Here is a 27435-nt window from a genome sequence, read left to right as displayed (position 1 = left end):
ACCTATGCTTAATGAACCAAGCCTTCCATTTATGTAATTCTAATTGGTAATAAGCAGGTTCAGCCAGCATACTCACCTTGACTCCATACGCGGATATGGTATTCCGTATCATTCCAGCAACTTCATCAAGAGAATGAGTGGAGTATTTCCCATTTCCAACTTTATCCTCAGCTTTATTTGCCGGAGCATTAGCATTTGATTCAGTAGAAACTTGGGACGACTGTATGATTGAGAGTCATAAGAATGGAAGTGAAATCATCTCTCACAGGAAGAAAAAAAAAAAAAAAAAAGATCACTTAAATATGGCAACACAAATATAAATATGGTTTTTCATCACTGAATTTGCATGATAGGTCATCGAGAAAATGGGAACAGTGGCTTAAGCTATTAGGTGTAGGCACTTTCCAGAGGTGGAATCTTCTAGTTTTTCCTATTTAACCTGAAACCGATCGACCTAGGCATGAGCAGGTTGAAGAGAGCTCTAACAGGCATTGGAGGACCGAACCCACGTATGTGGAAAAATACGGGGATGAACTGTAGCTTGGGGTGAAAGGCCATATAGCTGCTTCAATCAGTGTTGAAAACGCAATAGGCTTAAAGTTCTCCATGCATATTCTCATAAAGTAGCTCACATAAATATGCACCAGCTCAAATATGATGCTTGAACAAAAGTGACAGTGTAGAGATACAGAAATCAATCTCTTCGGCATCAGAAATAATAATACCAAAAGAAGGGAAAATATCACATTCGTTAAGCCTTACTTAATGTTAACATAGATTATATTCAAAAGCCATCAATTGGGTATATCATGGTCAACATTAATATTAGTTGGCTCAAAATCTGAATTTCAAGCATAGGTTATATATTACGGAACCCCATGATCAAATGAGTATTGATTGAATTGAAAATGAACTCAAATTGAAATTACATTAGGAGGACCATCTCCTAACAAAGAAAAGGGTTAAGGATTCAGTTAAGGTTTCAAGGAACTTGTTTCTACTCATGTGATCTCCTCATTCGCCGATTTCTCAGCTCGTAAAGCTTCCAGTTCTTCTTTGTGGGAGGTAAGAATGGTGGTGGCCACATCATGATAGTCCATAGCATTTCAACAACCTCCATGATCTGCGTCTCGATGTCAGTGACTTGAGTTGTAGATGGAGTTGGTGGTTTTGTGTTGGGTTTGGAGGTGATGGCATGATAGGGTGGTGGTGACCGTTAGTTGGTGGAGGTCATGCTTCCGTGACTTTCTATAATTTTGTAGACAAAGTAAGCTCTAGCTAATTTAACAGATTTTTAACTGGAACTTGACGGATATGATATTTTCAATACGTTGAGTACTTGTTTGGAATGTTTAAAAAGATTTAGACAAATTTGAAATGACATTAAAAAAAGGCTTTTTTTTTATTAGTACCCCACATAATATTGAATACACCTCATATATAAATTTAATATTAAATGACTAATATGCAATGACAATTTCAACCCCATAACGCTTTTTAAAAAAATAAAAGATTCTAAATACACCCCAAATCATTTTTAACATGTATATCTCAAGATTATTTATTTTCTTCAACTCTCAAAGCTATTGTCACCCTCCATTGTGGAACAAAATCTTAACCAATGAACCTACAAACATGTTGATTGAAAGAAATTATTGTTAACGAATGGAACATGAAATCGACGTTTTGAAAGCTTCACATGAGATGAGACTTTATATTGAAATTGACGTTTTGAAAGCATCATATGAGATAAGACTTTATATTTTTCATTATGCCTATAACTGCGTTAAGAATGCTATCAAATGATCACGTTGTGCCTGAGGGATATCTGTGATATGAGTGACTAGAACACCAAGAGATTTGACATGATCATTTTCGTGCCGATGCTGGAGAGAAATACAAGAATTTTACAATGTTCCGGAAGAGGGGCAAACAGAGGCCAAGTTCGTTTCTGATCTTTAGTCTCTAGGGCTTAAAGAGTTACTATGTTTCGTTATTTTATTTACATGCATACTAAAGGCTGCCAGGGTATTGTAGGAAAATGTGTGGAGTGTATTAAGATAAATTTTAATTGAAAAAGCAAATGTGAGGTTTATTAAGTATGTAGAGTGTATTCAACAATATGTAGGGTGTTAATAGAACAAGTCTTAAAAAAGTTGGTGGGTTTTGGGTACTTAATCCTTTTTTTTCTTGGAATTATCCTTTAGTTATAAACCTAGCAAAACACAACAAAAACCTAACATCGGCCTCCCTAACCTAGCCATGCAGTCACTTTTCATCGATTTAGATTTGAGCGTTCATTGTTCCAGATCATATGGTGGGGGCTGTATTTGCTGTGAGAGACACAAATACAAAGGGTAGGGATTGCTCAAGGTGTATTTTGGGTAGAAAACTTTGATTCCTAATGTAGCCTTCTACCCATAGTCCAAATACCACTCTTTATAGGTAATCCAATTCCGGGGAATTTAGGAATTGGACTCTGGATATTGGGTGGACCCCACCTAATTTCTGATTCCCCTTAGTGCCAATAAACACTGGAATGTTTTGGAAGGACTGCCATTCCGTTCTCCCCATTCAAACCCTGATTGGTAAACACGCCACAGATGTAGTATCCAATAATATTTGGAGATAAAATCTCTCTAAATCTTTCCTTTCAACATGTTTAAACTATAAGAGTCTAGTTTCTTTCTAAATCATCCTGGATGCTCATTGCTCTAATGCTAAAGCGACTATTTGGGATTCTATGTCATAAGCTAAAGCAGTCCGGTGGTACAAACCGAAACATATATGCAAAATCGTTTTGTTGTTAACACTGAGCGCGAGTTGATAAGGCGAACTCGTGTGTGCTTCCGCAAGCTGCAAACAATGTCATAATGACGGTAAGAACCAACCAATGTGTCAAAAACTGAAAAGATGGTTCATATCATCCTCAATTCATACTCCAAGCAAGGATTCAACATTAACTAAATATATCAAACGCCTCTACGATGCAGCAAAAACACAAGAAGACAGAATTGTCTAAATTCCAACTCCGATACACTTATCTCTTTTCCGAATGAAACATTGAATGGAAATCTAGCAGACTTGACTATTTTAAAGCGTCGTTCCCCAGTGATATATTTGATCAAACAAACACAGGTTACTGCTTTTTCTCTTCAGCTTTCTTCGGCTGAAAGAAACAAGCAAATGGAGCCGTGAGGAAAATAATATAGTATAACAAATAAATCCTTCTAGGCCTGAAAGTGAAAGAGAAAGATCATTTAAGATAACCAAAAGAGAGGTCTTCAATCCTTCTATATAAAAGCAAAGGTATGATGCAGATGCAAAAGGCTACGGAATTGTCTTCCAAAGGCCTTGAAAGGCGCACACACAAACACATACAAAATGCAAGAAGCATAAAATTGAAGTCCCCTGGGCAGTGTAAGGAAATGCCGCCAAAGCATTCGATGGCCTTTAAGATGAATAATCCATAAAATATTATAAAATATTGACCAATTTTGACAGACAAATAAGGATTTGGATGTGAACCGGTGATGCAACAACTATGATTTGATATGAAGAGGTGACTGGGGTGCTTTTTAGATAACAAATCCCAACAACTCCGGTTCCCCAAATTCTTGCTTCACCTTGAAAATATGTTAAGGCAAAATTTCATGCACTTTCCATATTCCGGTAATAGTAAACACCAATGGTATTTGATGCACAAGACACAAATAACACACCAATCGTAAAATATGAAAACTGTGATCAAAATTGACGGTAAAGCAGATCAATTAGTATGGAAAGGCCAGTGAAGCCAATCTGAACTGTAATGCAAAACCAAAATGAAGGCATATATAAACATTGTCAACCATTTGGTTAACCACAGTGGTGAAGAGATACCATCACGACTCATTATTACAATCACCATGGACCATGCCTCATGTCACGAGTCATGAGTCTTACTTCCCATTTCAGAACAAAATGACCCTGACTGTACTATCACTATCAAAACCCACAAGCATATATAAGTCACGAATGGAAGCTTGAACCAGTCATGAGATGAAAGAAAAGGTATGTAAAAACTTATACCACCTTTATCTTATTGAATACGACTTACGGGGAGAAAAAGGTACATGAACAACAAAAACCCAGCACAATGACACCAAAAGCTGACCCAAGGCTTTCGGAAATCATGATTTGTATGCAATTTTTAAAACAAACGTTAAAGAAAATGCTATATAAGTGTCAGTATCAGTGTCAAAACTACCATAATTTGGATTTATCTTTCTGGGGTTCAAAAATTGAATAATTTTCAAGTTTTAATTACAATTTTCTTTCATTTCATCTGAAATTCAGCAACAGACAGTCACCAAACGGAAAATGGGAAAATTAAAAGAAGCCCAGCGAATTTTTTCATCGATCAACCGAATGATTATAAATGAAGCTGGGAGTCAGTTGTGAGTAACTAAGTGAAGAAATTCAGTGTGGAAAACATACACTATAACGTGTGATGTGTGTGTGTGCGTGTGTGTGTATGTGTGTGTATGCATAGATCGTTATGCACTGCATGCAGCAAGGATAGCAATCAACAATGGTGATAACATTTACATCAATCAAAAGAATAGCATAATTACAAGTTTCAAGCAATGCACGTTACATGTTCGACGAAATGCCAGACAGAAGAAGGATACATTCGCTAACACACAAAAGCACTTGGCCCTTAGGAGTAAAATGTAAGTTCTTTTACCTTGGTGCCGGGGGCCGGTTGGTGGAGCTCGTCGGCGGGGATAATAACGGGCCAGGACTCGCCAGCGTCGCGGAACATCTGCTCGGTCTCGAGGCTCTGACCCTTTTCGAGGATCATGTTGCGGATGTCCTGGGCGGGAGTGGCGGTGGCGTCGTAGACCTGCTCGACGCCGTTGACGAAGGTGACGGTGATCTTGGGGGGCTGGTTGTCGGTGCGGCGCTTGACTTGGACGGCGCAGGAGGGGTTGGACTCCTTGGCCTTGCGGGCGTTGCACTGCGCCAGGAACTCCAGACACGATGCCGTTCGGGGGTCCAAGGCATTGAACTCGATCCTCACTCTCGATAGGAACTTCAACATGATTTCTGACTGATTCTCTCTTTGTTTCTTTGTTTCTCGATAGGAACTTCAAAATCCACAAGCTTATCAGTCAAGAATGGAAGCTTAATTAAGTCATGAGAAAAAAAGGAAAAAATATGTAAAAATTTATACCACCTTTATCGTATTCAATACAGCTTACAGGGAGAAGAAGTGAAAAATTGATGGCGAAATTTCTTTTGTACATGAACAACAAAAACCAAGCACAACGACACCAAAAGCTGACCCAACACTTCTGGGAATCATGATTTCTTTGCAATTTGGTATCAAAATATCGGTATTCAAAACAAGATCATAAAGAAATTTCAATACAAGTGTAAGTTCCTCTTTTCAAATTTCAAATCCAAATTTCTTTCATTTCATCTGAAGTTCAGAAGAATAGACAGCCAGCAGAGGTAAAATGGGGAAATCAAAAAGAAGCCCAAGAAATCTTTTCTTCGATCAACCGGCCGCTACGAGTAAATACGGTGAGCTTTGAGTAACTACGTGAAGAAATTGAGTGTGAAAAACATACACTAGAAGTGTGTTGTGTGTATCTGTATATATGCGTACAAAAGACAAGAATCAAAAATCAAGAGACAGTCACAGAAACAAAATCCAAGAGTAACCCACATGAGAAAACATCTATATCAACAAAACCCAACAATCAAAACATGGATTTTACACAACTCAACAACTTACAGCTGCCATACACTTAATTATGCCTAAATTCCAACAATTAAATTTAAAAAAAATCTGGAAATGACAGTCAGAATAAAGCATAAATAATGGGGAGAGAGAAGAGAAGAAAGAGAGAGAGAGAGAGAGAGAGAGAGAGAGAGAGAGAATCACCTGAAGAGATGGGGACGATTACGTTTTGGGGTTTTTCCAAAACCCTACTACTACACTACTTACAGAGTGAGAGACGACAGAGATAAAAGCAGCAGCCAAAAGTCAAAACATATAAAAGGCAAGACAATGCCACTGTTGTTGAGTGGCAACGTTGTAAATTGGCGAGCGTGTTTTTTTTTTTTTTTTCTTTTTTTTTATGCAATTGGCGAGGGTGTGTGAGGGGGCGGGAGATGTGTAATTTCCTGAACACTATGTTTGGATGTGGAAAATAAACTTGAAATTTAGATAAAATTCAGAATTTATAAATTGATATGCATCAATTCCCTTGTTTGGATTCATAAACATAGAAATTTAGAATTTCTACATGGAAAAAAAAAACTTGGAATTTAGGACCTCCAATTCCCAAGTTTAAATTCCATGTGAATAGGTGTCATTTCCCAATTTCTATGATTGAGAGTTTAAAAATAACAAATTCTGTATTCAATTTCATTGTTCTTTTAAGTTAGTCAAACAAGAAAATTCACAAATTATAGAAAATAAAATTATGTCATTTCAATTTCCGTCATTTTAAAATTCTTTAGTAATCTTAAATCTCTTCATCCAAACATAGTGTAATATTATGTTTGGATGAAGAACTTTAAGATTATTAAGAAATTTTAATGACGGAATTTTATTTTTTAGAATTTATGAATTATCTTGTTTAGTTAACCTAAAAAAAATGAAATTGAATTTGAAATTTTTTATTTTTAAACTTCAATCATAGAAATTAGAAAATGACATATATTTACCTAGAATTTAAACTTGGGTATTGGAGGTTCCAAATTCCAAGTTTTTTTTTTCTACGCGAAAATTTTAAATTTCAAATTCCAAGTTTTTTTTTTCTACGCGAAAATTTTAAATTTCAAATTCCAAGTTTTTTTTTTTTTTTCTACGCGAAAATTCTAAATTTCTATGCTTATGAATCTAAACAAGGAAATTAATATATGTCGATTTATAAAGCCTGATTTTTATCTAAATTTTAAGTTTATTTTTTTCATCCAAATATAGTGTAAGTTAGAAGGGTGGTAATTGGCAAAATCATAAATACTCAATTCGGGTCGTTCTACAAGCGCCCATGAGTGCAAATTTGGGTTAGACTTTCGTAGGGTAGAGGAAGAGAATAACCTTGTCAATTACTTTTGTATCCCTTTGTCTAATGACCAATAAGCCCTTACCAAATAAATGAAATTTATATTTAAAGTATGTTTTTTTAAGTTAAAATTGTCCATGAGATTGTCATAAGGAAAATTTATTTAAATCTATATAACATATTTCTACACTCAACTTAAATGTCAGATGTTAATTGTCTTTTTTACCCTAGTGCATAATTCTCATCAAGTACCAAATGAATTAATAATAATATATCGATAAACTCACCCATTATAATTAAACCCTACCATGACTCTTTGTTTATCCTATGTTCATTCCAACTAAAACCCTAATAACTTTTATAGAGAAAAACAAGTTTTTCTTATAGTTGGATACTAATTTTGAACTTTTGAATCCTCTAACTAAAGTGTGAATTGATTTATGGAAATTTTTTGTTCATTTGATACTGATTTTTTTTTTTTTAATTTTAGAATATGAGTATTTGGGTTTCAATTTTTTTTTCGTCAATCCCGATGTAGTTTGAACTTTCTACAACAGTCGTAAGCAAAAAAATTACGACTTTGTTGCTGTTTGTGGGATTTTCTAAAGCAGATCTCTATGAATGTTGTGTTTGTTTCAATATTGAGTGTAACTATTGGCGTGTTTGTTTCAAGTACAGAATTATCTCTACTAAATAATAAAACACTCATTGTTAACCAAAATCCTATGAAATTACCAGTTTAACCCTCTAATTAAAACAGAATATGAATAAGAAATGTGGAGCAGAAATGTAATTTCACACAACCAAATTTTGCTTTTTTTTCTTGGGAGTTTTTACAAAAAGCTCGCTATACTGTTCACTTTAACGAAAAACCACATTTTTACACTAAAAAGTCAAACCTGGTAGGTACTATTCACTTTACCCTTTATTTTGTCATTAGCGTTAAAACTCAAAGTTTTCAAGCCCTTTTCATTAATTTTTTTTTTTTCAAAGCCTCACCTACATGTAATCCTAACATATCTCTAATTTAACAAAAAAAAAAAAAAAATTCTCACTCTCACATTCTCTATCACTGTCTTCCTCTCTCCTTCTATTTCAAAAACAAAAATAAAAAATTTTCTCACACACTTTATGTGTGCCCATATGCTAGTTAGTGATTAATTCCAAGAGTTCGGACCAACCGTGTCCATTTAGTTATTAGCTTTAAACAGTCACAATCTTGAGTCTTTGAGAAGATATAATAGTTTGTAACTGCTTATTACCACTTATGTAATGAAATCAAATACTGACCAAAACTAATTAAGATGAAAATTGGTTGGGGCAATTAGAATGCAGAAGGTAGATTACCTCATTAGAATTACAAAAATTTGCAAAGAAGAAGTGGTCTGTGAAGAGAAGGTGATGGGATATTATTGTGCTGGTGTTGATAGCAACCCAAGTAAATGGTTTGGTTGAGACAACATGAATTTTGGTTTGGTAGAGAGAGAAAGCAAATGGTTTAAAGATAACTTTAAATTTTGTTTTGGGAAACAAAAAAAAACTTAAAATTTTAAATTAGGTTTTTTTTTTTTTTTTTTGGTAAACTGAAAATATTATTTTAGGGCAAAGGCCAAGTAAAGTTACACAGAGATCCAAACACAACTTAAGTACATAACAAAAAATTGGGCCTCAAAAGCACACAAAAAAGAGCCCAAAACAAGAAACCCCTAGGCACCTTGCAGTCCCCGACAACAAAAAGGAGACCAGATTCTGAAACTAAACTCGCACAAATGGCAAAAGAACTCTCAAAGAGAGAGAAGTTTTCTCACCAAAACGGGAGAGAAGAAGTTATCCATTAGGCTATTTTGCCTAGGCAATTTTAAATTAGGTTTGGAATGGTAGTTTAATAAATTTTGGTTTAAAGAGATATTAATTCTTTAATTAAAAAATAATAATATGGGCGTAAAGAGTAAGTTGAGTGTAGAAAGAGGTTATATGAGTTCAAATAAAATTTCTCTTGTCATAACTCCTCATTTTGGTCCATCAGATTGTCCACCGTCAATCATTTGGTCATTCTATCAAAAATCTCTCTTAAATTGAAGAAACCTTTAGTTCAAGTGAAGGAATTGATTTGATCAAAATACCCTTAAATTAATGGAGTTTTTCACAAAAGGACCAAAATTATTGGCGTGGATAATCTTATGGACTACTTATATTGATTTTAAATCTCAAAGACTTAAAGTCAGGAGTTATGTCAATCTTAAAGAACATTTTTATTAAAAAGTGTTTAAAATATAGAACAGTTCAAATTGCAAACAATTTCAAGACCCATCGATTGAATAGTCCCAGCCACCATAAAGTCGTAAGCCTCCTTTGGTGGCTCGAATATGGGTTAGAGCATCTTTAGAGCATCTCCAAATGAGACGTCAAATTCAAAACATCAAATTTCAATCTGATGGCTGACTTGACAATTTGACATATTGTCAATATTTTCCTTCCAACTGATAGGCCAAAATTTATTGCTTTATTTTAAAATAAAAATAAAAATAATAATGTTGGGTTGTTTTTGGTATAAAAATAGTTAAATAATATTTAAATGTATTAGCATTTAAGGTAAGGCAAGTGAAATGTCTTTGGAAATAGCAAAAACCATATTTGAAGGCAGCTTCAAATTTGACATCTCCTTGTCCATGTCAGCTTAGCCTTCTTTCCCATGTTAGTTTTAACATCTCGATTAGAGTAAATAGTACGTCATTTGTTATTATTATATGTCTATGTGGCATTTTTGACATCTTGTTTGGAGATGATCTTAATGAGAGCTCTTAGCTAAAATTTGTGGAGGATTTAAAAAATAATAATCAACTCCAATCATGCTCCCACTTGTAAGTGAAAAGTCTTAGATTAGATTTTCGCAAAAAGACAAATTTGAACTAAATTATTATAGCTATTGTGAGGTTAGCTTACTCCCTACACCCGTAAGTACAGATAATGTCATATGTATTCCAATCATTATCCCTATTTACCTCCTAAGACGGTGAAGGAGAAAGAAGGGTCTAGCCGAAAGATTTATCAGTGTACCTTTGAACATAAGCCGGTACATAAGGATGACAACGATTTAGTTTGGAGACGGAAATGTTATATCCATCCCCATAACCATGAAAATTAATCATATTCATAACCACAAATTAACCATCGGGGATTATCCATAATCGTACTCACCTGGTAATGCATATCCTATCGGTTAACGGTTATATCCATCTTCGTCAAAAACAAAAATTTATTTTGACACAATTGACGCACAATAATTTAGTAGATATTAATTTCGTCATTAAATAGCCATGTAACATCCCACATCACCCAGGGGAGTGGATCTTGTAAGCCTTATATGTATATTCCCATCTCTACCTAGCACGAGGCTTTTTGGGAGCTCATTGGCTTCGGGTTCCATAGGAACTCCGAAGTTAAGTGAGTTCAGACGAGAGCATTCCCAGGATGGATGACCCATTGGAAAGTTCTTGTGTGAGTTCCCATAAACAAAACCATGAGGGTGTGGTAGGGGCCCAAAGCGGACAATATCGTGCTACAATAGAGTTGAGCCTGGGATGTGGTGGGGGCCCAGGCCGAGATATGACAATTTGGTATCATAGCCAATCCCTGGGCGAATGTGTGTCGACAAAGACGTCAAGGCCCTAAGGAGGGTGGATTGTAACATCCCACATCGCCCAGGGGAGTGGATCCTGTAAGCCTTATATGTATATTCTCATCTCTACCTAGCACGAGGCCTTTTGGGAGTTCACTGGCTTCAAGTCTGAAGTTAAACGAGTTTGGGCAAGAGCATTCCCAGGATGGGTGACCAATTGGGAAGTTCTTGTGTGAGTTCCCAGAAACAAAACCGTGAGGGTGTGGTAAGGGCCCAAAGCGGACAATATCGTGCTACGATGGAGTCGAGCTCGGGATGCGGTGGGGGTCTGGGCCGGGATGTGACAAGCCACGTCCAATAATAAAAAACATAACAATGAATGAATTTTGGCAAGTGTAAAAATAGTAGTATTGAATAAAACAATGATAATGTTGGTTGTTGATATCTCCCATAAGCATGATATTTGGCGCATAATGAACATAGTATAGGGTTCAGCGAATACTATTATATTATATACTAAATATTTATGCGGTGATTAATGAATATGGTAATAGTAGTATAGGTTCACTCAAATATAAATATAATATTTATATATATTATGGAAATTGTTATTAGCATTTCAAAAATCTCATTTAGCATTCCAAACTTTCTATAATTAGAAAGAAAAATACATTTATGAGAGTGCATAATGAAATTTTTGAAATACTAATAACAGTTCTCTATTCTACTATATATTATATATATTATTCGGTTCAGATTCGGATTCAGTGATGGATATGGAGTGCTAACAACAGTTCTCTAAACCCCTGGTTGAAGTAAATTTTCTTAAAGTGCTTCCAAAAAACTATTTTTGATATATATATATATATATATATATATATATATTGTCAAAAGTAATTTTTATTACTAAGAGAGTACAAGTACATACAAGGGGGCCCAAATACACTTTAAACACAAAACAAAAAGTGAACCCCCAACACTAAACGAAAACCCAACCCGAGGGAAGAGCCCAAAACAGAAAAACACAAAAGCAAAAAATCCCTAAAAGACTAGCTTCCTTCGCCGCCGTCAAAGTACCTGCCGTCGACCACAAGCCAGCATTCCATGCCCTAGATCGCACCAAACACAGCCCCATAATCAGAAAAGATGAAGGCTCCATCTTCCTCCACCAAGCACCACACAAATCAAAACTGCAACCACCAAAGGAAGAAGCCAGTGGGAAAGAACTTCCCCCAACAACAAAGTCGAAAACGACATACAATTGGAAGGTGGTGGTGCGTACACCCAAGCTGAAGCTCTACACACCTTCCGAGAAATCCGCAAAATGCGGGCGAAAGATATGGCTGTAGAATCGGACATGTGTGAGAACAACGGAGGACAGAAGCAAATAGAAAAGTCAATAGATGGCTGGATTAAAGTCACGGAGGTGGAAAAACTTGAGGGAGAAGAAGAAAAAGAAGGTTCGAAGTGGGACTTTCTAATTGAGGCCGATGCAAGGTAAGATCGGAGGTCATAAGGGGTGGATTACCAAGAAAAACGGGTTGAAAAACATGGAGAAAGCCAGTCGCACAGATAAGGGAAGAGAGACAAAAGAAGAAGAAAAAGGGATGCCACCTACCCTGGCCACTGCTAGGGCCGACGACTGAGCGGATTGACGGAATTAGGAGCACTCACACACCGGTGAGAAAGTCCTAAACACATCTATAAAACACAAAGAATGATTGAGATGCTCTTACCCTATAACATTTCTGCAGTTTTCCATTCATTCCATCTCTATGTACAACACAACGTGGAATAGGGATGCGTGCGGGTCAGTTTGGCTCGGTTAGCCAAAACCGAAACCAAACCAACATAGTCGGTTGGGCCAACACAAGTAGTTAATCTTGTCGAATCTTTGCCAACACGAACAATAAAATCGCTGGTCGATTCAGTGTGACAAAAATCAAAACAAGAAACTGCCAACAACTGCTTTTTATTTTAATCAAAATTTCCTATCAGCACTGCCAAAAGAATACATGATGCTGTCAATTTGTGAAAAAGAATTTCAACGAATGTTGTGTGTACTGCTCAAAAACCTGACATCTCTCTGCCACTTCAAATGCGACGGTAAATGCCCCACATGCTAAGTGAGCTGCCATCGCTGGAAAAGCTACCGTCTTCCATCCACTTTGAATATCTATATCCTGTCGGAGAAAAGTACCTACAAAATCCGTCTTGCCAGACCATGCTGTCGCTGTTAGAAAGAATAAATCTTATCCTCAATCGTCGAGAGTCCTTTTCGCACTCCACAGTTGAGAAATAGCGTGTTCAGTAGCTGTATCACAATTCGAGCGTGACGGAAACTAGACCATTTCAACTACAAGTATAACCTTTCTATCCTCCAAGTGACTTCTGTCTGTATCCATGCCTCATTCTTTCAAATAACTTTTCTTTTGTTTTCCTTTTCTTGTCCATCTTTAGTCTATATCTCTCTTCCCTCTCCCTCTCATAAATTCCTTGCCAATGCACTTCCCCGGTGAGTGGCCATAACCACATCTCCCTTGGATGATCACCGTCATCTGCAGCTTCTGCTAAATCTTCATCCATACTCTTTAGCAATGCACTATCAAAATACTTAGCCCACATAAATCCTTTCCGTAGCTCAACCGGGTGCTGCTCTTCCAGTGCACCAGAAATTGGATCTATAAAAAAAAAAAAAAAATCATACTCTGATGAATTAATGAACTCATTGGCATTTGCTTTATGGATATAAGAAACCTAAATGCCTCATAAATCTGTGTGAATATCTATATGAATTAACGTTTTGCACATGCAGCCATGCACACATTTTGAGATTGACAATGCCCCCATCATTTGGGTTCATGAAAAACAAAATCTCTACACCTTCGTATTTCTATTTTTGTGCTTGACAATATTAGAGAGTAGTCGGCAGATAAAGAAAATTAACTTTTGTAATCCATGATTCCTGTCAGCTTCGTTCACACAGCTTCCAAACTGAGGTCCACCACCGAACCTGACAATTTTTTAGGGCAGGACACACTAGCAATTGCTAGATTGGTATCTTGGGGTTTTAGAGCTTAAGACCACACGGGAGAAACCAATGTGCCTCAGCCAGACCCACTGAGCTAGCATCAAAGGTAAGTTGTGGTTGGAGTGTACTGTATACCCAAAATTTACCGTATAGAGTAACGCAACTGGACTCATTATTCCATGGATTTTGGCTCTAAGTGTACCATTGGCATTGGATGACAATAGGGAACCTCACTCTCATAATACCAACATCCATTGTTTAAAAGGAAAACTAATGAAAAAGGCTTGAAAACTTTGAGTTTTAATGATAAGGACAAAATAAAGAGTAAAGTGAATAGTACCAGGTTCGACTTTTTAGTGTAAAAATGTGGTTTTTCGTTAAAGTGAACAGTACCATGGGCTTTTCGTTAAAACTCACTTGTTTAAAAGGACAAATTCTTGTACCGGACAGCCCTATGCGGCCACTGTCCCACCCACTGTGAGAGAGTGGTTGCATACAGCTGCCTCACCAAAGAATTCCTCATTCAAGGAGGTATCTCTGTGGAGCATGGCATCACTTATTAGATTCCCAAACCCTTGACAACAATCACAGTTATATCTCATTCACGAAATGTTCAACTAATATTCCATACAAGTACCTGCAGTGTCCCTCATTTAAGATGTCGCATGCAGACCAAAACGTGAGTGCATCTTTACTTCCTGTCACTCCACCATTCATGTTCAAGCGTCCCCAAAAGTATATCACATCACCTTTTGTGTTGTCTTGTATTGCTTCTTCCAAAACCCTTTCAGCTTTCTTGGACAAAGCAACCTGCTTTGAAAAACAATGATGAATACGATGGCAAACTAAAGAACAATGCATGCCTACATGCACTTATGAGGTGTTTGATTGACTGGACTAGGACTGATATGGGTTATTCAACACCAATATCAGCTTGGACCAGACATGGGGTTAATAAACAACTGATAAGCTGGGACCCTTATGCAGGCTTATTTTGTACCATTTAAAATGAGGGGCGTAAATAGAACCAACCCAACCCAAACAAATCCCATGTATCAAAACGTGCCCTAAAGAACAATATTATATGTATACAGAGTATAGATTATACACACACACCCCTACATAAATTCATACGTCAATCATTATGTACAAGTTTCAATACTTCTACCATATATGTTTCCTTGTAACTATACTTCTGTTCAATTTATCTGTCACCAAAACCATTCAAAGGAATCTAGAGTTTTGTGTGTCTATATAGGAATGTATGTTTGTAGGCAAACACGAGTCATCCATGCAAAATATAAGTCATAAAATGTTATATAGCTATTTATGATCCCGATTATTCTATATTTATTCAGAATATTGTGTTCATCTATTTGCTTGGACGACAAGGATGGCAATTACATGACTATACTTTGTTTATTTATTTATTTTTATTTTTTTGCAGCGACAATAATTAAACAGAAACCAATTAAATATACAGTTTGGACCACGGGACAAGATTGATTGTGGAACTTAAATGAGATTAGACAAATGCTTCTGAATAAAATTACCAAAAATAAGAAATACCTTACTACCAGCAGCACGCCAAGATTGAAACCCAATCCAAGGTCGCTTATGAACGCTATCCACCTTGTTTGCAATAGCGAACATTCCACAAATCTCACAGAGAATATTGCGATAGTAAGTTTCATTCAATACGGGAAGCCGGTCAACAGCATCCACATCATCTGATGTTGACCTCTGTGTTCTTTTTGACTACCACATACATTGTAGGATAATTTAAAAAACATTAGGCAACTGTTCAGATGTAAGTATTATTTTGAAACTTCAAAAAGAACTGGAGCTTTTGCATTAAAACAAAGTTTCTAGCTGTTAATTAAATGAAAGCATACAGTAAACGCAAGTTTAAAGCTTTCATTGTTGTCCTTACAAGAAATGCATCTTAATACAGCATAGGATATTAGAAAAGATGATAAGTTTAACCAAGAGAATAGTGAAAAAATGAATCTTGAAGGTATTAAAAAACATACAGCATACAAAAAAAAAAAATAGAAAGAATAAAAAAGGAACTCACAAGGCTTAATCCACGGTACAGAGAGCCATGGTGCAAGAACGGCCAGGTCCCAGACCCACTGTATATCTCATAAATGCATACTGTCTGGCCTGTCCTCTCAAGTTCACCCTCATCCCTCTCATTTGCTTCAAATCTAAGCTTTTCAGCTTTTCGAGCATTACGATATATGTCATCCCATAAACCAGGATCTTTCTGCATTCTTTCTGATAGCTACAAGAAAGAATGTCCTGTTTCAGATGTCTTTCGAGAATGACTATATTAACATAAAAAGGGAGGGAAAAGAAGAGTCGGAATTGACCTAGAGACACACAAGTTCTGTATTTTCAGGAAATGACATACCTCCTCCATTTCTAATGTCTCATATTCTTCCGAGCTTACAATTTCCTTGAAGAGATCCCAATCTAATTGAGTTGGAATATCTAATGCCGAATCCCAAGTTACATTTTCAGAGATGTTTGGTGAGTAACCAAAACCCAACAAGTCTTCTTCTAGGGCATTAACAACACTAGTGTTTTTCCAGGATGACTGCTCATCAATGTCCATAACATTTCCTGTTCTGTAATCGATTTCATTCCCTAACAAATTCCACTCCCATGTACCCTGTTGAAGCTGAGAGATTGGCCCTGGCAGCAGAGCTTCTGATGGAAAATTTAGCACATTCTCCAAAAGCCTTGCATAACCGGTTATGCATTCTGATGCCAGCAAGTTCGTAGCAAGCAGCCTTCCCGAAGAGGCAACCGTTCGAGCAAATTTAGAAAGTTTCCCATTTGAAATCATAAGTGAGAAAGCACTCATTAAAGCATCAGGATTATGTTTTGGGAAAAATATCATGTGAACTCCATCAACCACCTGTAATATCACAGATGTAAAAGACAACAAAACAGACACCTTCACTTGTATAAGAAAATTACTGTCAGGACAAAAAGAATTTGAATGAACTCACATATTTCTTCAAGACAAGAAAATCAGGTGCAATAACTGGGATCCCAAAGGTCATGGCACGGATAAAGTAATGGCGGAAAACCCTGCACATCTTGTGAAGAACCGTAGAGAACAATGTCAGCCATTAATAACACACTGTTCACATCACCATTCAAGCCATAATGCCGTACAGATCCATGAAGAAGTCCCAGATGTGAAGTAACTTCCTACACGAGAGATCAATGGATCAAAATGACTATGAATAAATGCCAGTGCAAGAGTAAAACACGCCAGAAGATTAACCAGATATCACAATGAAATATACAAAGGACATCATTTTCAGTCAACGTTGTCATTCTGTCAGCAACCAGATTCATATCGCAAATTTTTTTTTTCAGTTGCCATTAGCCAGAGAAATCATTTGTTGGGAAAATAGAGGCGCTTGAATACATTAGATAAGATGCAAGAAGCTCAAATTGTTATGCGTACTGGGGCAACAGCATAATCCAGAGGCACCGATTAAGGCTAATTACCTGGAAAGCATCATCAGAGGAATTACCACATAAGAAAACAAATTTAAACGGCTCTCCTGCATCATCCCTCCTTGCATATTTTATTAGCAGTGGCCCTATAGAATGCATTGCCACAGCATAGTCCCATGAAAGCTCATCGTAGAAAAAAGAACTTCCAACAACTACAACCAGCATATCATCTTCACTAAATCCATTTATCTTCCTCAACTGATTCTTGGAGTGGGTTTTTCTGTACCTTTCTGCAGCCCAAACATCTACTGGTGATCCCGGAATGGCAAAGAAGTTTCCAGTGTCAAGAACACTATATAACATCTGACACAGGATGGAAGGAAAAAATAAGACAATTTAAGAAACCACAGAACAATCATTTTGCAAAAATAATTAGGAATACAGTGCAACAAAATATTTTTAAAACAAAAGAAGGCAATATCTACCGGCAGAGTGAAATCTGGAAACACGACAATATTAGCTCTGCTAAAAGCACTTTTCCAATGAGAAATAAGATTCTTCAAGCCCATTTCTTCATACACGGGAAGCCGATTTGCAAGTGTATCTTCTTGAATTATCCATATCAGTGGTACTGAACAAAAAGGCTCCTGCATAAGGCTGCATGAATCTAAATCTCACTAATCATAGCAAGTTCAACTGAAGCAACTTTATACATGCATTTCATTATGTGAAAGTACTAGCTTGAGTACGCTTTTACTTTTGGTATACTTAACTATGGTATGCTGCGGTTATAAAAGAAAAAAGAATGAGAAAAGAGAAGGTAGAAAATTCTTTATGAGAACATTTATATTGTTTCTGAAAGAATTAAAGAAAGACAAGAAATTAAAAATAGTAAAATGGAGCAGACCATGGGTTAAATTTATAAATAAATAAATAAAACCACAGCTGATTTAAGTTTACTGCCTCTCATGCCTCATCTTAAATACCTGCAGTAACCACGTCTTACCCTCAAAATCAAAAAAAAACAAAGGAATATATCATAAGTTTGTGGACTTAACAATTAGCTTTAATAATATCTACTGCCTCTTGCCTTGATTCCGACTTCCCAAAAAGTTTTGTATCCAATCTATTGTTTATATTATTTTAACAAACCTCTCTCTCTTCCCCTCCCTCCTTCCTTGAAATATACCTTTTATTTATTGGTGTCTATCCCTAAAGGAAAGGATTTGAAAAGTTGCTACTACCAATGCTGCAGTTAGTCATAGTTACTCAGTCCTGATCAGGCGATATTGCTTCAAAACACAGGCGTGCTAATACCAAATATCTGTTGGCTACCCAAAAAACATAACTTATTATGGTACAAACTTTTTATATGCTCTGTAAATCTATAACAACTTCTAACATCTATTCCGAACTCCACGTGGTAATACAAAACATATATTAGACACATTCTTAGCAACTTCCATGTTTTGTATTTTCTCCCAAGTTGGGTTGCAATAAAATGAATAACAAATCAGTCTAAACATATGATCAACCAACCAGTGAAAATACTCTGGGTTTATGAGATGGGATATGAATGGATCCATGGTCATGTGGGTAGTGCATGCAAAAGAAATCCTCTTAAAGTTAATTACAGGACCATAGAAGGACTGTCATACAAACCCACCTTGAAATGGATTCCTTTGCTTCCAGTGAGTCAGCAATGACACCTCCAAAACTGTAGAAAGTAACAGGTGTCAATATCTTGCCGAGTAAACCAACCAAGGGTAAGGGTAAATTTTGAAGTTACTTGAGTATCAACAAATTTTTAAGACTTTCAGTCCAATTAAAAATAACAAAACAAAAATTAGGGTAAAAAACCCCAAATACAAAATAAGAGGCGAACGTACATTGACCAATCAATAAGCCCATAACTCTCCGGAGCTAAAATGGAAATCTGGCCATTAAATTGCTCCCACATTTTATGTGCTTTACCATTCGCTACAGAAAAAATCTGTTACATAGGCATTGCAAGAGCGCATAAGTAGCAGTTGAGTACATAGGTACTTATTTCTATGAATGACTTGATTTAGTAACACAATTAATTTGCACTTCTACTTCCTTTTCCCATACAAATGAGCAGCATATGCTATTAAGATAACAGGATCCACTTTATCCCCCTTGTAATCTTTAAGAACCCTCGCATCTTGTTCTATCCACACCACCCAAATACAACCATCACACACTGCAATTCCGTAAAAATTTTGCATTCTCCCAATCCATTAGCAAAATGTCCTCAACTACCAAAGAAATACATGAAAATTTGTTTTCTTTGGGGCATTGTTGTGGGCATCATTTTCCTGTGAAATTCCAAAATCAGCCTTTCTTCTTTATTCATGGGGATTGGAAGGCAGCTGTATCTTAATCCTACAATATTGTTTAGTTTAGCCATTTTGCAATTATAATTTGATAAACTGAAGGAAGTTATACACATGGTTCTAGCACAGGGATTAAAGAGGTTGTTTATTTATCATCAGAAAACAGCTTGTTCCCAAAGTTTGGACCTCTCTGTTCTGCATTCACATTTAACTTACTAACGCTATCGCTCGAATAAAAAAAAATAAAAATATTTTGTTTCTCATCAGATGGAAAAACAAAATTATGAGCACATTTGCACTAAGAACTGACCTTAAGTTCATAACCCAGTTTCTTGATATTCTTCATCACGGTAATCAACATCAAAGATTGTGGATCTTTCTTCATGTTTCCCAAAATCTGACAAGTATCAAAAGTAGGCACAACCAAAAGTGAAAATCAACTCGGTGCATAAAACTTGTTGAATTAAATAAGATTGCCTATTATGGTGAGTATGGTAGCCAATGATATTGAGGTACACATCTCCATATTCTAATTATTATATGAAAATAAAGATTTAAACAAGACGGGCAGCTTCAAGATACTTCTAAAAGATTTAGCCTATTTATCAAAACAGGGTTTACCATAAACATACAGTCCAATATGTCATCCAGCCAAAAAAAACAAAAGGTCTGAGGAGTTGGACTACTTCGTGCAATGAAAATTAGTTCTTCATTGCAAGATCTGCTTATTCTTGGTGGGCATCAGCTGCTTCAGAGTTTAAAGAGTTGGTTCTGCTATCCACACCTCATAAATTTGTAATTAAATACGTCCCCGAAAACTGTCCTTCCACACGACACAATAAAACCAAACTAGTATGCCAGGACATGTTGCACCCCCTCCTTCATAGGCTTTTTTAAAGATTCAAGTGATACGGGTGGCATTCAAATATCTCTCCAAAATGAAAATATTACTACCCAAACACCTCATTTACCACTCTCATAAAGTACATTCTGATAGCATCAGCCTCTGCTGATAGCTCCAATTAATCTCCACCCCATTCCAACAAAATTGTTTTCTCCGTCGTAACCTATCCAAACCCAACGAAATAATCCCTCCTATTTCATTAGAGAAAACTGTACATCGGAACCATAAAATACATATTTAAATGCTAGGGAGATTAAAATTCTACTTTCCTTATTGGCCAGAATCAAAAATCTAGTTTACCAGCCCCTGATATGCTCCTATTGTCCAAAAGTGCTCAATTAAAAGACCTCAAGCACACTTTGATAAACACGATTACTACAAAATGTAATTTCAAATTTCAAATTCATAACAAACAATCCAGATTCAGGCAAATGCAGCAAGAAAATAACACTCACAAGAGCAAGCCTCGGCGGTCGAACACCAATCCTCGCCTCATTTCGAGCCCGATCAAGCCCATCACCCTCCACGACCCTCTTCGAAACCCTCCCAGGCATAAACCTCAAGGTGCTCCCAAACTTCAAGCCTTCCCTGAGCAAGCGCCCTCTCTCACTCCCTTGCCTGAAGACCAAGGTCATGGAGCTCTGCAACAGCATCGTGGCCACGGCGAACACAAAAAGCGCGAAGATGAGGACCGCGTAGAACGCCGACTTTCCTTTGAAGGGAAAAAGACAGAGCAAGCCCTTGCGAAAGAAGCGGTGGTGCGATCTCGGCGGGGGGCGAGGGAAAGGTTGTCGATCCGTGAAGAGCCCCCTGGGTCGGTCTCTCTGGTGGATAGGGTTAGGGTTCCGCTTGAAAGGAAAGCGATCGCGAATCGAGTGGAAGCCGAGATCGGCACCGCCATTGTCGTCGAGGATAGCCGGAGGAGACGATGAGTTCCGGCCCATTGCAAGGAGTTAATATTGTTCTTTTATCCTCGTAGGCTATTTTCCCGGCAAAGTGACGAGAAAGAGAGATATATATATATATATATATATATATTTATATATGGAGAGAGAGAGAGAGAGAGAGAGAGAGAGAGAGAGAGAGAGAGAGAGAGAGATTCTACCTTCGAAGAGTTGAGGGACGGCCTCACCGGTGTTAATAGTGGGCCCTTTTGGTGCTTAGTTGCAAGTTAAATCATTTAATTTGTTGGACTTGATGGATCCAGTCCCATTGATGCTAACTTCATGTGACGGCTACGAAAGCCCAATACTAAGTTAAGGTTGAATTCAAAACTTATTCGTTTAACTTTTAATTAATTTTAGTCATAAACAATCAAATTATTTAGGGTCCTTATCACAAATTGTTTTTGAAATTGACCCACACTATCAAGATAATTCCTAGTATTGAAAATCGATTAATGTAGTCCCTAAAAAAATATCACAAATCAATTTGGTATTTCCGTCGCAATTATGTCAAATATTATGTTATATGCCAATGTGGCACATAAATGGATCCCACAAGATTTACGGGTTTTTATTGGTACCTGAAATTGATCCACACCATCAAAATGGTCCATAGAATTGAAAATCGATCAATGTAGTTCTTGAAAAGAGGTGTCATAAATCAATATAGTCATTCCGCCACATTTTTTTCAAAAATTTTGTTATGTGCTTATGTGCGTTTAATAATTTAATATTTAATTTAAAAAGTTATCAAAATACCTTTTTGAACAATGGGATTATCTCAAGGCAAAGCTAATCGCTCTCCATGTTACCAAGATCACTAGGGGAGCGCCCAACAAGCTCTCTAAGTTTAAGGTTGTGAGGTTGTCGATCACCCAAGTGTTAACTAAATTTCATAGAAGTCATCGTCAATCTAAGGCATAACTAAAGGTGGTCCCAATTCGGTGAAGGGTGTTGAAAGATGTAAAGATGGGTGTTTTGAGATTTTTTTTTTTTTCCAGAGGAGACAAAGAAGGCTACCATAGATGGATGTAGTGGGGTGTGGGTTGGGATTAGAGGTGATTCCAAGACTAGGTTACTGGGTTGACAACTTTTTTAAATTTATTATTAAATTATTAAACCTATTTTTATTTATTTTTAAGTGAATTAGATTTGTAGGATTCATTTATGGGTCACATTAGCACATAAATAATTTTTGGCAAAATTGTGACAGCACCACCACGTTGATTTGAGACACTTATTTCTAAGACTACATTGATTGATAAACAATTTCAGGGACCATTTATGACCCTAAAAAAAAAAACTATTTTATGAGACCCATTTATGTGCCACATCAGCACATAACAGAACTTTTGGCAGAATTGTAACGGAAGAACCGCATTGATTTGTGACACATATTTTCAAGGACTACATTGATAGATTTTCAATTTCAAGGACCATCTTGATGTTGTGAGTCAATTTCAGAGACCATTTATGATAAAAACCCAATTATTTATTTGTTAACTTCGTTGTACTTTAATCTCTACCTACGCAGTGTACAAACCATTGAGTTTTATTTAGAACTCTTACTATTTGATTATAAATTGAAACTTACTTTTCAATTCTTTCTTTAATGAAGATTAGTGATTTCTAATCTTCAGAGCTTTCACAAGTCATGAGTGACACCTAGCAGTGTATCATGGCTACCCAAAACTAAGCAGAAGATGCGGAGAACCTATTCAGTTGGAATTGCAATGCAATAGTCCTTTTCTATATCAATACTCTTGATCACATTATTGGGTTGATAGTTTATTCATGCCTACTATTTAATGTAATTTTTTTATGTAAGGTGCGAACTGCACTTTGCGCACCTTACGTGTGGACAAAATATAATATGTTGGATCTAATGTTACCAGTCGAAAACAAATCAATCATAACAATCTAAGGGTGAAACTGGATCATAAATGATCCATCATTAAATCTAAAATAGGACCCGACAACAATTAATCTCCCCCTCTTGCGAATGATTTCAAAAAATTTGTAGTCGACTTCCTTCCCGTTCGAAACTCAATCGAAGTTGTCTAGTGCTTCTTGTATCCGGCCCAGCGTTCGAAACTCACTCAACTTCCACACCGCATGTTCAAAACTGAGGCGAAGTTGGTTTGAATATTTTTCAATCTGTTTGACAAAAAGAACGTGTTGCTTGCTTTCTTCGAGTCGCATTCAGAGTCCTTGCACAATACTCGACGTCATACTTCATTCTCCCAAGTAAATTTGAAATTTGGTGAGTTTGAAAATTTGGAACCCTATAAATAACGGTTGTTATTTCCATTAAATTTGATTAATTAATTTTTTGAAATCTTGTCCCTGGATTTCACTGTTCAATGATTTTACCCTGCAATTTCGTCAAATTATTTTAATTTCATTAATTTTGGATTTTTGGTTTCTTAGTTAAAGTTTGATTTTCCACAAATAGGTATAAAAGTTCGTTAACCTTTCGGAGTTACTCTTAGCATTTTTGGATAGACTTTGATCCGACGAACGCATAGGCAAAAACCATTTGCGAAACCAGGTTAAAACGAAGGAGAAATAGGTAAGGAAATCAAGGATATTTTTGTATATTGGATCTTCTATAAATAGAAGGTCCCAGATTTTTGGAAGGGGGACCTAGCCATTTTTAGAAAAGCAACCAGTTGCACAACTCGAGTCACTAATCAGAACTGCGACATTGAACTAGTTTCTAGGCAACTTTTCCGACGGCTTTCTTGGCCAAATCCGGTGGCTTCAAGCGACGCCACCACTGGTAACAACTCAACGCCACCCCACGATCATTTCCCACCCAGAATTCTCAACGTTGGACCGTCGTACAAGGCGTATCGATGCTGGATGTTTTCTAGATTTTCAATGCTGGGGATTTGCCCCTTTTTCAGCCACCCTGACAACGCTAACCACCGGTCCACCACCATTCGACAGCTCTTGGTCCCAAGAGCAAAACCCAAACGACAGATTTGACATTGAATCTCCGACGAGTCCACGACGAGGTACACTATTTTTCGCCAATCCACGACTTTGACGGTGAAATTCGAGGTTCTCCGGCCAGTGTTGCACTCCGGCGGAGGTATAAAAATTGTCACTCTTCACAAGCTTCATTTTGACATACACGTTGCCAGAAGACCTGATATCCCTACTTCTTAATTTTTACACACTCAAGTGGAGTGTTGTAGTTAATATTGATAAGGAATGTGATTAGTAAACTAGTGGCTCGTTTACTAATATGTAATCAGAACAAGAGAAATTGAATTGAAGATGAATTGAATTAAGGAGGAATTGAATTGATAAGGAGTTGGAATGAGGTGGAGTCAGAATCATATTCCTGTTTAAGTTGTTTACTAAAACTTAGTAGAATCAGAGTATGATTGATATTGATTCATATAAGATGTTTACTAATTCAATTGATTGGAATATAAACTTATGTGATTACTAAAAAGCCCTTATTCTAAGTAAATAATTTTTATGCCAATAATTCTTTTCTTTGTGTTTTTATTAAAACTCTAATTCTTTTGTGTTGTTTAAAACTTTGTGAAAAAAGCTTTAAAACACGCCATTAATTATCTTTCAGTTTTATTTTTGAATTAAGTACCTAAAACTTCCCAACTTTTTAGTGTCATTTCAAATTGGTTTCAACATTTTTAAACATTCCAAACAAGTACCCAACCTATTGAAAATGTCACATTCGTTAAGCCTTACTTAATGTTAACATAGATTATATTCAAAACCCACCAATTGGGTATATCATGGTTGACATTAATATTAGTTGGCTCAAAATTTGAATTTCAAACGTAGGTTATATAATATGGAACCCCACGATCAAATAAGTATTGATTGAATTGAAAATGAACTCAAATTGAAATTACATTAGGAGGGCAATCTCCTAACAAAGAAAAGGGTTAAGGATTCAGTTAGGGTTTCAAGGAACTTGTTTCTACTCATGTGATCCTCATTCGTTGATTTCTCAGCTCGTAAAGCTTCCAGTTCTTCTTTGTGGGAGGTAAGGATGGTGGTGGCCACATCATGATAGTCTATAGCATTTCAACAACCTCCATGATCTTCTCGATGTTGGTGACTTGAGTTGTAGGTGGAGTTGGTGGTTTTGTGTTGGGTTTGGAGGTGATGGCATGATAGGGTGGTGGTGATTGTTAGTTGGTGGAGGTTATGCATTCATGACTTTCTATAATTTGAAGACAAAGTAAGCTCTAGCTAATTTAACAGATTTTTAACTGGAACTTAACGAATATGACATTTTCAATAAGTTGAATACTTGTTTGGAATGTTTAAAAAGACTCGGGACAAATTTCAAATGACATTCAAAAAATTGGTGGGTTTTAGGTACTTCATCCTTTTTTTTCTTGGAATTATCTTTTAGTTATAAACCTAGCAAACACAATAAAAACCTAACATCAGCCTCCCTAACCTAGCCATGCAGTCACTTTTCATCGATTTAGATTTGAGCGTTCATTGTTCCAGATCATATGGTGGGGGCGGTCTTTGCTGTGAGATACACAAATACAAAGGGGAGGGATTGCTCAAGGTGTTTTTTGGGTAGAAACTTTGATTCCTAATGGAGCCTTCTACCCAGAGTCCAAATACCACGTCTTTATAGGTAATCCAATTCCGGGGAATTTAGGAATTGGACTCTGGATATTGGGTGGACCCCACCTAATTTCTATTCCCTAAGTGCTAGTAAACACTGGAATGTTTTGGAAGGACTGCAATTCTAAATCATCCTGGACGCTCATTGCTCTAATGCTAAAGCAACTATTTGGGATTCTATGTCATAAGCTAAACAGTCCGGTGGTACAAACAGAAGCATATATGCAAAATCGTGTTGTTGTTAACACTGAGCGCGAGTTGATAAGGCGAACTCATGTGTGTGCTTCCACAAGCTGCAAACAATGTCATAATGACGGTAAGAACCAACCAATGTGTCAAAAACTGAAAAGATGGTTCATATCATTCTCAATTCATACTCCAAGCAAGGATTCAACATTAACTAAATATATCAAACGCCTCTACGATGCAACAAAAACACAAGAAGACAGAATTGTCTAAATTCCAACTCCGATACACTTCTCTCTTTTCCGAATGAAACATTGAATGGAAATCTAGCAGACCTGACTATTTTAAAGTGTCGTTCTCCAGTGATATATTTGATCAAACAAACACAGGTGACTGCTTTTTCTCTTCAGCTTTCTTCGGCTGAAAGAAACAAGCAAATGGAGCCGTGAGGAAAATAATGTAGTATAACAAATAAATCCTTCTAGGCCTGAAAGTGAAAGTGAAAGATCATTTAAGATAACCAAAAGAGAGGTCTTCAATCCTTCTATATAAAAGCAAAGGTATGATGCAGACGCAAAAGGCTACAGAATTGTCTTCCAAAGGCCTCGAAAGGCGCACACACAAACACATACAAAATGCAAGAAGCATAAAATTGAAGTCCCCTGGGCAGTGTAAGGAAATGCCGCCAAAGCATTCGATGGCCTTTAAGATGAATAATCGATAAAATATTATAAAATATTGACCAATTTTGCCAGACAAATAAGGATTTGGATGTGAACCGGTGATGCAACAACTATGATTTGATATGAAGAGGTGACTGGGGTGCTTTTTAGATAACAAATCCCAACAACTCCGGTTCCCCAAATTCTTGCTTCACCTTGAAAATATGTTAAGGCAAAATTTCATGCACTTTCCATATTCCGGTAATAGTAAACACCAATGGTATTTGATGCACAAGACACAAATAACACACCAATCGTAAAATATGAAAACTGTGATCAAAATTGACGGTAAAGCAGATCAATTAGTATGGAAAGGCCAGTGAAGCCAATCTGAACTGTAATGCAAAACCAAAATGAAGGCATATATAAACATTGTCAACCATTTGGTTAACCACAGTGGTGAAGAGATACCATCACGACTCATTATTACAATCACCACATTGAATAAGATGTTGGAGCAAACTAAAGTAATTGGGAAGATGAATATATTAGGATTTCA

At 36.6% G+C, this 27435-nt stretch overlaps 3 protein-coding genes across 4 annotated transcripts; all 3 read right to left on the bottom strand.

The window, feature by feature from the left end:
• Positions 1-2896: 2896 nt before the first annotated feature.
• On the bottom strand, positions 2897-6068 carry LOC103962775. The gene is made up of 3 exons (XM_048570285.1): positions 5936-6068; positions 4730-5132; positions 2897-3169 (listed from the first exon to the last, which is right to left on the bottom strand). Exons 2-3 carry the CDS (start codon positions 5084-5086, stop codon positions 3140-3142), a joined length of 387 nt encoding a protein of 128 aa, XP_048426242.1. The 5' UTR covers positions 5087-5132; positions 5936-6068; the 3' UTR covers positions 2897-3139.
• A 7131-nt stretch (positions 6069-13199) lies between these two features.
• On the bottom strand, positions 13200-16638 carry LOC125470760. 2 transcript variants are annotated; one of them, XM_048570284.1, is made up of 5 exons: positions 16131-16638; positions 15792-16001; positions 15284-15472; positions 14352-14524; positions 13200-13364 (listed from the first exon to the last, which is right to left on the bottom strand). In XM_048570284.1, the coding sequence occupies exons 1-5, from the start codon at positions 16620-16622 to the stop codon at positions 13325-13327; spliced, it is 1104 nt and encodes a 367-aa protein (XP_048426241.1). In that variant the 5' UTR covers positions 16623-16638; the 3' UTR covers positions 13200-13324. The 2 variants fall into 2 exon arrangements, with proteins under 2 accessions (XP_048426241.1, XP_048426240.1); XM_048570283.1 differs by lacking the exon at positions 13200-13364 and adding an exon at positions 13378-14251.
• Positions 16639-16734: 96 nt separating this feature from the next.
• Positions 16735-21465, bottom strand: LOC103961893. The gene is made up of 7 exons (XM_048570281.1): positions 20911-21465; positions 19862-19948; positions 19084-19187; positions 18861-18911; positions 17680-17851; positions 17246-17557; positions 16735-16939 (listed from the first exon to the last, which is right to left on the bottom strand). Exons 1-7 carry the CDS (start codon positions 21397-21399, stop codon positions 16757-16759), a joined length of 1398 nt encoding a protein of 465 aa, XP_048426238.1. The 5' UTR covers positions 21400-21465; the 3' UTR covers positions 16735-16756.
• Between the last annotated feature and the right edge of the window lie 5970 nt (positions 21466-27435).

Source organism: the organism of the source record quoted next, unplaced genomic scaffold, assembly GCF_019419815.1.
Source record: "Pyrus x bretschneideri cultivar Hongxiangsu unplaced genomic scaffold, Pyrus_bretschneideri_v1 Contig52, whole genome shotgun sequence".
Classification (NCBI taxonomy): Eukaryota; Viridiplantae; Streptophyta; class Magnoliopsida; order Rosales; family Rosaceae; genus Pyrus; species Pyrus x bretschneideri.
Note: the sequence above shows the minus strand (reverse complement) of the source record. Positions and strands in the feature narration are given on the sequence as shown.